Genomic DNA, 11,902 nt, shown 5'->3' with positions numbered 1-11,902 from the left:
CAGCCCTGCAGTGGCTGGCGGGGATTCTGCCTGCTGCAAGATGAGATGGTAGGAGGCACAAAGGCCAGGTGCCTGCTTGGAAATCATCCAGTCTGTTTGTGCTGGGCAGGTACAGGCTCAGAGACTCCCTCCCCCTTCCACAGCGGAGCCAAATGCCACGGTGAGAGGTTGAATTTCACTCTCAGCCCAGGAGAAACTAAAGCTCAGGTTACAAAGCTTCCTATAGCCAGCACAGCCATCCCGGGGCTCCCCTGCAGCACTCTGCAGGGGTGCAGGGACAGGACAGGGTGACCACCTTGGGCAGCTGAATAATGTGGCTTTGTGGAATCGGGCTGTGAGGCTGTGCACTGGAGGAGCCAGCATCAGGCATCGCGATATGAGTCAGTGCAAGGGCCCTGCCAGGCCAGCTGTGGTGGTGGCCAAAGCTGCAGGCATGCATCCTGCTGTCCCCAACACAGTGTTTCCAACAGGAGCAAAAGAATACCAAAGAGTTGAATTTGTTACTTGTGTGAATTCAAAGAAGTATGCCCATAACTTTAATATTAAATAAATACCAGTGTACACATAAAAAGCCCAGGAATTGCTGTGATCAAGCCCACAGTCTTCTCACTGCTGCTAATCTTTGTGAAGCACTGAAAGCCTCCACTAATCTGGTTTACATAATCCCAGATCCCAGAGAAACCCACAGATATCCACTGCAGTCACAGGGCCATTGAGTCCTCCCAGTTCCGTGGGCCTCAGCTTCACAATCTGCTCTGCAGCCATTGATTCATTTCCTCTCACCGCTGGAGTCCCAGCAGTTTCAGGTTGCTGGAGGTGTTGTGCTAAGGAGAGGTGCTCCACTCTGTTTCCTTTACTCCCAAAACCAAGACTTGCACCCCCAGCCTGGCTGTTCCTGACCAGTGCTCCCCACTGCAAGGCTGCAGCCTCATGATCCAGAGAGGGATTTTGCCCTGTAGCTACTGAGCCTGGCAATAAAGGCACTGAGCCCAGATACCAGATAACAGTAAATACCACTGAAATTCTCAAACTCCTGGGCTGCAGATAGCACAGCCTCTCCCGTGCCAGAGGGGCTGTTTTAGATCCATGTTCCAAGGCCTCCCAGTGCAGTGGCTCAGCTCTGGTATGGAGAACATTGTCCTGTGAACCATGTGGGACCTTCAGCCAGATGTGGGGCCCAGGTCTGAGTGAAGTGCCGGCCTGGGGGATGCACTGCTGAGATGCCTTGCTCCAGAGACCTGTGTGAGAATGAGATTAATACCGTGAAGGGCAAGTAAGGGACTGCAGGACTAAGGAAGCACAGTAGCAAATGCCTCAGCTCCTTCCGAATGCCCTGGGATCCGCAACAACAGACAGGACAAACCACCCCTTAGGGTCGTTGGCCCCTGATGTGTCCCTTTGCTGCTTTATTTGGGCCACAGAAGGATCAGAAGTTAGGTGTATGTATCTGCTCACCTGACTAGCCTGATCCATGGCCTGCACAGTCATCATCAGAGACACTGCTTTGGTGCTGGTGGAAGAGGATGAGACACATTGCTCTCCCCAGGGAGATGTGGAGATGGGACCAAAGTTTGCAGGTTCCTATGCAGTACATGACAGGATCAGCCTAGGGCTTCCCTGTCTCAGCAAATGCATATCACTGCCACTCACAGGGACGAACCCTGCCCCTGCAGTGCCAGCTGGCCTTTCCCTTGGCCCCTGCCCAGCTTCTCAGTGCTGTGACAGCTCCCAGCTAGGACTGCTCAGCTGTTTAATACTCTGCTGCATTATCTTTCCTCTGCAGGCAGCAGGACTCCACTCTGGCGTCCTCCCCTGGCATTTACAAAATGCTTCCATAGCAAAGGTTGACAGCTGAATTGCGATACCATTGGGAAAAGCAGAGGGATGAACAGGTAGAAGACAAGGATGAGGGGTCTGTCTGCTCTGCCAGGCAAGGACCAGTTTTCCACCACATGACCAGGCCGCAACTGATTTTGGAGACTTGTTCACTCTGCCAGGTCTGAAAATTAGTGTCTGGGAAACAGGCAAAAAGATATGCTCATCTCAGCATTTCTAAATTGCCTAGAGCCACTGCTTTCCCTCCTTTTCCATTGTCTCAGGGGATCAGCTGCTGAGCACTCTGAAATGCTTTTTTTTGCTGGTTTCTGCATGGCACAAGGAAATGTTTCTGAAAGGCTGAACAACAGATGGGATTTTTTTTTGGCAGTTAAAAGGTGGTTAAGTAACCCACTAGCATTTGATAATGCCACTAGAATAGGTTAAGAGTACAATCCCAGTAGCAACTCGAGAATAGTGATGTTTGCTTTTGTGACACACTGTGAATGATTACTTATGATACCACTCCCAACAAATCTGTTTGCAGCAGCAGCCAGCCCAGAGTCACATGCACACTAAGCCACACCATGTCCATCCATAGCACTGGGAAGCATAAGCACGGAAAAATCAGTTTTTGGAGAACCTGGGCAGGAGACCAGGTGTCCTCATATCGTCTACATATTGGCCCTAAATGCCTCACACTGGCAGAAGAAAGATGTGAAATTAAAATTCTACCACTCAAAACTTGCCACTCTCATCTCTGCCACTGACCCTCCCCATGACTATGGGCAAATCATTTTGGTAGCTGCTTTCTGCCTCCTCACCACCATACCAGAACCAGTGCCTTCTCCATTTTGAGGGTTCATGGCTGCAGCAGCACCTGCTCTGTGCAGGAGAGGCCAAGGAAGTGGCAGGGCTAAAGTCTAGGCGTCATCCCAGAGCCTGCTCTACCGAGGGCACAATAACAAGCTTATTGCTGAGTGGTCAACTGTTTGCCGACAGGAGAGTCTGCAGGGACAGCCCTGCTGGGAGAAAGGAGTGAGCAAGCACTGGACTGACAGCATGGACTGAAAGGCTCCAGCCCAGCCAGTCTCTGGAGGCTGCCTCAGTGTTGGTGGTAGCAGCTTGAGGGAGTAGCACCAGCAACTACAGCTGGCCTGGTGATAATCTGCTTATCTTGGAAGGGAGTGCCAGTTTCTGAAATTGCCATTTCAGAATGTAGCAAGCAAAGGGAAACGGGCCCCATTTCTCCAAGTCATAGGATCCTCTAAGTGCTAAGCGTCTGATGTGATTAGGAATGCAAGGACACTTAGAAGCATACCACAATTCTCCACCCTGGCATCGGTGCAGCAAAGTAAAGCTACTTTAGGAAGGAAGAAGTCTCACCTTCTGTTCTAGAACAGGATGAACAGGATGTGGAGTCCATCTGGGCTGGGAAATCAGAAAACTCCACTGGACATCCAAGATCCTTTCCAGCTTGGAGTAAAGACCTTGGGCTATCCCCAGGCGGCTGCTGGAGGAAGTGATCAGGGGGACTTCAGGCACACAGACGGTCCCAGGACGTGTCCGGTACTGTAGCTCCTGCTGAGGAACGGCCTTTGCCTGGCCCAGGTACTGTAATGTTGTGCAAAAGGCTTTGCAGTGGAGAAGCTGTCAAACACACGGAATCCTTCTTTTATGGCAAAATCCCAAGCCAGATCAGCCACAAACTCTGCATGTTCCAGACAGCTTTTCCCTTGGGCTGGCCACCCTGGTGACAAGAGTGAGATGCTTTAGCCTCAAAGAGGCTGTGTGCAGTAGCCACATCCCAAACAGTGCCCTGTGTCCTTGTCCAGGCCAGCACAGCAGGACTCAGGGAGACTCTTTGCTAAGGAATTCCAAAATAACATCTTGTTTTTCTCTGATAAAAACTCCCAGGCCAGGCCTGATGTATGCAGATAAACAGCAATGAGAGTACACACCACCTCCCTAATTCCAAATCCCTCTGATGAGGCTTAGTTCAAAAGTCGGAGAGCTCCACCTGTAGGAGCTCTGAACTCTGGCCTCTGCTCAGCCCTCCCAATAAAGAAGTGAGCACACAACAACCTCCAGTCAGCAAAGAAAACAAGCTCAGTTCAGACCTTGCGTCCAGCAAAGAGCAGCAGCTGGGGAAATGCTCTGTGTTTGTGTTCCCCTTTGGCCCTTTTTTCTGTTTGCAAGACACAACTTGACCACAAAATGTACTACAGTGAAAGCACAAGACTGTCTCGATCTCCTGCTGACCCAGCTAATTCTCAGGAGTCCCTCATTTTGCTTTTCTGCCTGAAATTTCAGAGGTCTCAGCATGTAAAGCCAGGAGTGCCCAAGGCCTGCAGCACATTCTGGTGGTCTGACCTCCCCCAGTTCAATGGGAGAGCTCTCCACAAAGTGCTTGTGTGTCTGTGCTGCTGCCTGGGGACCTGTGTAGAGCAGGGCCAGTGTGGTTTGGCTCCTCACCTGCCAGAGAACATCTGTGGAGTCCCTGCAGCATTGCAGCCAGTCTGAAGAAAGCAAAGGCCATGTAGAAATTCCAGTTCTCAGGGCGCTCCACTCCCATGTGGTCACAGTACATCTGGCAATACTCCTCTGCTGTGGGGACTCCCAGGTGCCTCAAATCATATTTTGCCAAGCCTGGAAGACACAAAGGGCAACAGTGAGTCAGCAGACACTGGGGAGCTCAGTGCTTTCTAGCAGAGCCCTGCAAGCTGTGGAGCAGTGGAGACACCTGCAGCCATGTAACGCTGCTGCCATGCTGCCTCCATACATGGAACAGGGGTTTGGCACCAATTCCCTTTGGTGAAATACGTATGAGAGAGTTCTCTTCATTGGAGTGAGACTGTGAAAGCAGTGACTGACAAGGTGCCAGCCCCATTCAGGACAGGGAGCGCACAGTGGGGTTCACACCAGCGCCACTTCCTCACGAAATGGCTGGCAGACACCAGACAGATGGGATGGAACAACCATGGCACGGTGATCATCGCACATGCAGAAAAATGCTTCTGCCATGGAGGGATGGAGGATTCTTCAGAGAAAGGGCAGAGCAGGGAATAAAGTACATGATCCACAGCCCTGTCCAACTGCAATGAGCCAACTGTCAGCTGAGCTCTCTAAGGGCAGAAGTTAATCTGTTTCTGAATTCTCGTTCCTCTCTCTGTGTTTCAGATGTGACTTTGCCCCTTTCTGTACCTTTCATTGAGTTAAACTGAGGTGGCAGGAAGTAGGCCATACAGTTATTTGCCACATCGGAGATGGGATCACCTAGAATTGAAAACTTCCAGCCAAGGACAGCAAGGACTTCTGGCCGTTCTGGGTGAAAGACTAGGTTGTCCAGCCTATATCAGAGGGAAAAAAGAAATCAGAAAAATCTCGAGGGAGAAAATCCCAGCGCTCAGAAGCAGCATGTACTGTGCAAAAATTGCTGAGTTCTCTGAGAGGCTGCACAAGTGAAACATTAATTTCTGCATGCATAGGTCAGGGAGGACTGAAATTACTCAACAGTGAACTCCCTGGTTAATGATGAACATAACTGTGCTTTGAAGAATGAAACAAACTTATTTGGGTCCTCAGGTCACTAACTTGTTACAGGACAGGCTAGCCAAAAAGGGAAGCAGGCAAGTCACTGTCCAGGGGGATCATATGGTCATTTTAAGGGCACGCAGTAACTCGAGGCCCTCCACTATCATGTTCTGTAGATGATGTGTAGCCTTCTAATGATCTGACCCCCAGGAGAGGGCAGCAGCCCACCGACAAGGAAACCGAGAGGGCAGTACCTGAAATCACCATGCACAACTGTCGTCTTCTGAGAGTCAGGAAAATGCAAAGGCAGCCACTCAATGAGTCTCTCCATGGCTGGAATAACATGAGTTTCCACAGCTCGATACTGCTTTGTCCAGGTATCAACTTGCTGCTGGATGTAATTACCTGAAATAAGGGAATGAAGGCTCTCAGGGAAAAGAACAAGCACAATGAAGTTTTAAAAAAGATATAAAAAAGGCACATGCTGAAACTGTCCAAGAGCCAAGCAGGCCTCAGACCAGTTCCCTGAGATAAGCTGTAAGAGTTCGCCATTTGCAGGGATCCCATGTGTTCAGAACCGGTCACTGGATTTGATATTCTGGTGTAAATAATAAAATCCTGGACAAAAATCCTGGACATTCATACATTTTTGTTGGTGGATTTTACTCTCCGACCTGGAGAACCCAGAGGAGCTTTCTGCAGTCTCCCAGGAAGCCATGGAATTCAGACACTCTGCTGCACATCTTTGCTTTCCCAACCCCCCTAAGTTTAGCCAAAGTCCTATCCCTTGAAATGCTCATGCACAAGACAAGAAAACGGGGACAAAGGATACATAGCCTTCTCTCACCGTGCTCCCCATAGTCCTCCAGCTCAGCTGCTCTGAGGTCTGTGTTGTGGATCTTGGAGAGGACTTCACTCATGGCAGCGTAAATAGCCCGCCGCTGGCTAGGCAGCAGTGTTGGCAGGGAGGCATCCCTATAGACATGGCCAGCACAGTACTCCATCAGGTAGAAAGGTGTGCCAAGGATGCTGGGGAAGCAAGATAGAACTGGTGTGTCTGAGGTTAATCCTGTTTCCTACCACCTCACAGAACTCAGCTGCACCTTGAACATGCCCCCAGATGTTACCTGCACAACAAGGTGAAGAGCAGCCTCCAGAGCTCTGCTCTCTGCGTGCTCCTCTAGCCCAAGACTGGGCAAATACTAATTTGATCGGTACACTTTGTGAGCTCTGGCTAGGAGAAACAGCAGCTCCCGTGGCAGATCCCAACAGCACTCAGTGATGCCAAACCACAGCTGAGTATAGCAAACACCACTACAACCAAGGGAAAGCAGGAGGGAGGGAGAATCACAGTAAACAGCTCACCTCCACAAACCAGGAGTTTGCTAGGAGTTGCAAACCAGCAAGATCTCATGTTTAAAACCCACAGAATCCAGCACTGCTGCATATTCAGGGCAGGAACAAATACTCTCCTGTTTATTAAACACTACTCCTCCCTGCTGTCTGCACATGCAGCCAGGCCAGGGGGCCTGCCAGACTCACAACTGCCTTTGCATCCCTGGAGTCACTCTGCCTTCCTGGTACAAGTCCACAAAAACACCTGTTTGCTGCCTGAGTTCTCACACCTGATCCACTCTGGCATGAGCACTCTTCTCCTCTTCCTGGGGGAATCTGGCTCAAGCTGTGAAGCCAAAAATGAAAGCTGAGGGACATGATTACCTTCTGTCCTCACACAGAGCAAGTACAGTAGGAACAGGAACACCAGCCTCAGAGAGTGCCTTCAGTACCCTGCCAGGGCAAGTCAGAGAGCTGTTTCAGCACAGAGAGGCATTACGGAATCGATACTAGAACTGTGTTGTTGCTAGGCAGATGCACAATATTTAGAAGAATCAAGTGTTCAGTTTTAAATACATTAAAATTAGATGACTTGAGATAGGGGAAAGAAACACACCAAAATCTTTGTATGGCCCAGAGCCCTGAGACCTATGCAACACACTCTGGGAAACACAACAGCCTCCCACAAGTGTCCTGCTGCTCTGCTGCTGAGGCAGAGATCTCTGGCACAGCAGGCTGGTTTGCAGCATGACTCCACCACCACAGGGCTTGCCCTCAGCTAGGTTCCTTGCTGCTCAATTGCAGTGTTGTTGTGCTGCAACCTCTCTCCCACTCAAGATGTCAGCTGCCATAGCGAGATCCTACTTCCCCTGATGTCCTGTAAGAGCTGTGGTGTGCTTCATGGCTTGGACGAATCTCCAGAGTAGGAGTGGGGAGGGTGCGTTTCAAAGGCAGAGAATCCTAACTGCACACTCACCACCAGCTGCCTTCTCACCTGTATTCCCTTCCAACAGCAGGACCTGAAGGAAGCAGGCTGCCAGGGAGTTCCTTCTTCAGCACCAGAGAACGATCTCCAAACTTGACAAAATAGGTCTGGGTAGGCAGTCCACAGCCAAACTGCCGCAACGTCAGTGGACCTGAAGAGTTGGGAGCAGAGGGTCAGCAGACCAAAGCATAAGCTGGGATTATTTCTCACTACTTCTCCAAGTTTTACTTTCCCTTCCTGTGCCTGTGCCTCACAGGTCAGGAATACTCCTGGTATTTCTTCTGCAGCTTTTCTCAATTCCTCCCAGATAATGAAGTCTTAAAATGTTGCTTCTTGGTCCAACAGAGGTGGGCCACTGCAACCTGAATGGCTGCAATGTTTGCTTGGAGATGAGGAGACTTTCATTAATGTTGTTTTTCAATCCATTTTTTTATATAATGGAAAGGGGCAATCACTCCAGGACATGTGAGCTTTCAGGCCGAAGAGCAAAAAGTGCTGCAATACCTGTTGCCTGGTCACTGAAAACGTTTTTGAGGTACTTTAGCAGACGATCTTTTGGAATTTCCATGGTTGGTCTCACTGAACGAGTATATGGAACAAACCCTTGTAAAGGAAAACCCAGATAGGTTTCCAGCTCTTTGAGTGCTGCTTCAAGATCATCAACCTGAAAGCAGAAAGGAGCGAGAAACACAGAATGATAGTTAGAAGATAAAATTGCCTATGAGAGGAAGAGCTCCACACAGCTGTGGTGCATTTATCTCTGAGTCCAATGGCACTGACACTAAGACACAGGAATTCACGGGTCAGTCCTGGCCAACACACAGTGCCATTACCAATACTCACAGCCTCTCACCTTGGTCTCTGTCCCCAAGAGTGACAATGGCACTGTCAGTTTGGGCTGGGGTAAAAGCTGGAATTCCCTGTGTGCCATCCTGGGGAGCAGAGTTCCCACCGGTCTCTTACTTATCCTTACCCCAGTAGTCCCTTCACCAAAGTAAAACGCCTGAGCTCACTATCTCCAAATCCTGAGAGCTAACCATTCCCCCGAGGACAGAAACATGAAGCCTCAGAGCTTCCTGAAATTTATTAGATATGTCTTATAATCTCACATCAGATGGATGTGGTTGTCCCAACTATACAGTTAAGGCTGTTTCTCTAATAGGGAAATGAGGTCCATAAAGGAAAAGCAACTTCTCCAAAGTTATGCTGGCTGTGGGTTTTAGAGCTGTGAATGAAACATGACAGTGCAGACTCTGCCAGTAACTCTCCTGTAGGAATAAAGGAGAGGCTGAAACAAAAGCTTGGCAACATGAGTCTGCCACTTCCATCTGAAAATCCTGGGCCATTCAAGTCAAACACAGCTTTCGGACTGAGAAACCGTACCCTTGCCCTGGTTGCACCGCTTTGTACCTTCACTGTTTTAATACCAAGCTGGGCTGCCGCTTTCAGGTTCTGGCTGCTGTTGTCGAGGAAGATGGATTCCTGAGGCTGAACATCCAAGCGCTCCACGCACAGCTGGTAGATGTGAGGATCTGGCTTGCACTTTCCTTCCCGATAAGCTTCAACTATCTGTGGTGACAACCAATGGGTTATGCATGAGCCTGCTGTGACCACAAACATCTGTGCAGTTCTGGAAATGGAGGATAGGAGGGTGGGACTGAGACTGACAAGCGCAGTAATTTGTGAAATAAAGGACACAGGGAACGGAGGGCTGACAGAGCTGGATAGGACATGATTCAAGTGACTGTGTGGGTGCCAGCTGCCTTGGCTGTGGCTCCATCAGCTCAAATAAGCTAAACAGGACCAGCCAGTCCTTGGATGGAAGATCTCCAACAAGACATCACGATGCAGAAGACTCACTGATGTCCCACATGTGCTGAACCAATTACTCAGTGCTGTCTAAGTTTTGGAGTGCACCACCGTCTCAGTTATAGGGAGAAGTGTTGTTCTGACCACGGCACCTATCAACCCCACTAAAGCGATATTCACAGCAGAAGAGACATTGGCCAAAATCATCTGCCCAAATTTGGATCAAAAAAAATCTCGTGTCAGTCTCCAAATACATAAGCATCACAACCAAAACAAATTCAAGCAGTACTCCTCCCACACTGGCAGACATTCTATGCTACCCTACAGCAAACTATGCATCTTCACAGAGTGCCACATTTATGTCTACTAATATATGCTGCAGGTGGCTCTTCCTTTGCTATCTGCACGTAACGAATTCCAGTTGCTCTTTTCTATAGACCTTGCTTCAGAAATACATTTTACAATCCATCCAGGCTTACCACATCAAAATGGTTTTGGTCCAGGGGCAGAAAGCTCTCTCCATTTGGCAGCCGTAAGCTGTTGCTTAGAAGAGCTGTCTTAAGACCTTCTGCACGGATACACTGTATTGCTTCTGCCATTATGGGGAGCTGTTTTATCATCTCATTTCTGATTAAGTTGGTGAGAAAAGAGTTCACTGGAACACAGATATTTGCCTGAGAAACCAGAGAACCCCCCACGAGATTGGTAATTAGCCATACAAAGTTTTTAAGCAGGGAAGAAAATAAGAGCTGTTAGGTCAGTAGACTGCCTGATTGTCTTATCTTGCTGCCCTACTTCACTTGGCAGCAGAAGGCAGACAATGAATCTCCCACCTAAATTGCTTAGACCAAAGAAACAGGCATTCTCAGATTACTAATTCTACAGAAGCAGCAAAGCTAAAGGGCTGATTTGGGGAAAGACAAATGTACTAGGACTGTGCCTGTCATGGAATCAAGGCAGGTTAGAGATAAATATTGGAGTACCATTAACAGGCTGGAAAGTAATCTGCATTTTAGACTCAGCTGTTTCAAAAAGACTTCATTAAAAAGAGCGTTCTGACATGATGCTCCTGGAGGTGGCAAACACAAGCTGTGGTGGAGGGGCTTCTACTGGTCTTAAGAAAACTCCTCTGAGACCACAGTCTCCACCCATCGAGCATGTTTGTGCACCAACTAGCAGCGAAAGCCTTCCAGCTGCTCTCTGACTCTCTGACTTGTGACCCTTGATATCAGAAAGTTGTGAAATATGGAGGAAGAAGCTGGTGGAAGTGAAGGCACATTCTGCTCACCATCCTGCCTGTAACGGCAATGAGTTGCCAGCCCTGATGAGACAGCAATGCTTCCTAGATTGTAAACCCAAATGCTTCCATTGAAGGATTTCTTTTAAAAGCTCTCTGCCCTCACAGAACCACCAGCTTCCCACATTGCAGGATCCCATTTCCCTGCAGTCAGGAAGCACAAAGAGAGGAAAGGGGGGGTTGCTTACAATCTCAAAGCACTGCTGTCCCAATTCCTGCAAAAACTCCACAGTCGTCAGCTCTCCTCTTGTGTACTTGAGCGAGAGACTATTTTCCCCTCCAGAGAGCAGAGCTTGTTGGACAGTGCCGGCTGGAATACAGTTCTGGGCCTCCCAGTCTACATAGAGAAAAGTAAGAAAGCCAGGAGAGAGCACATATGGCATCATCAGAACTGGGAAACAAGCTTGAAATTCCTCTACGGCTCTGAAATCTGATATGTAAGACCAGCACTCATGAGAACTGGTGTGACGGGCCGTGCCTCATCTTCAGGTTTGGTGTGTTGCCCTTGGGGTGAAAACAGTTTGTTCTTCAGAGTGCTGCAGCTCAGTTTGCCCACCAGCTGTGGTTGGGCCCTGAGCGGACGGTGTCAACGCGGCCGTCAGTTCTAGCACTTCTGATGGCGCAACTGGGAACGCTGGGCAGCAGCACCACCACATCCCTGCAAGCTCCTGAGTAGTACTGGGAGTGGAGGCGACCGGTGGAGACATGTGAAATGCACTGTGCCTATGTGCATGGGAACCCAGAGCAAACGAGTCATGAGCATACGCACCCGCGGCTGTCTGCTGAGGGGATGGGAGCAGCGCTCCGCTCGCGTCAAAGATCACGGCTCCATAGGGGCTGCAGCCACACCGCCTCCACCGCCGCCACCCCGGGCACTGCAGGATCCCGGCCCGGCGCAGGAAAGGGGCACGGGCAGCGCTGCTCAGGAACATGCTGGGACTGAAGGGAAAACGTTGTGAAACCCACCCAGAACACGGCGCTTACGGCTTACGCCAAGCGTTACGTGGCCCACAGAGTGCAGTGCTTCCCCTCTGAGAAGAGGGAAACTGGCGTGTCAGGCCTCGAGCGGTGAGATACGGAAGCAAAGGGGGAGGAAATGCTTTGGTGGCATTGTGGCTGAACGGGAC

General features: G+C 49.7%; 1 protein-coding gene across 1 annotated transcript; it reads right to left on the bottom strand.

The window, feature by feature from the left end:
- ACAD10 (acyl-CoA dehydrogenase family member 10) lies at window positions 510-11,822 on the bottom strand. The gene is given in 14 exon segments (XM_021413388.1): window positions 510-1,238; window positions 3,202-3,383; window positions 3,386-3,565; window positions 4,291-4,464; window positions 5,020-5,165; window positions 5,604-5,754; window positions 6,197-6,378; window positions 7,069-7,137; window positions 7,679-7,820; window positions 8,174-8,333; window positions 9,080-9,238; window positions 9,958-10,152; window positions 10,964-11,112; window positions 11,545-11,822. Coding segments are annotated over 14 exon segments (2,130 nt in total). The 5' UTR covers window positions 11,708-11,822; the 3' UTR covers window positions 510-1,160.

The sequence above is a fragment of the Numida meleagris genome, chromosome 14, assembly GCF_002078875.1.
Source record: "Numida meleagris isolate 19003 breed g44 Domestic line chromosome 14, NumMel1.0, whole genome shotgun sequence".
NCBI classification, from domain to species: domain Eukaryota; kingdom Metazoa; phylum Chordata; class Aves; order Galliformes; family Numididae; genus Numida; species Numida meleagris.
Note: the sequence above shows the minus strand (reverse complement) of the source record. Positions and strands in the feature narration are given on the sequence as shown.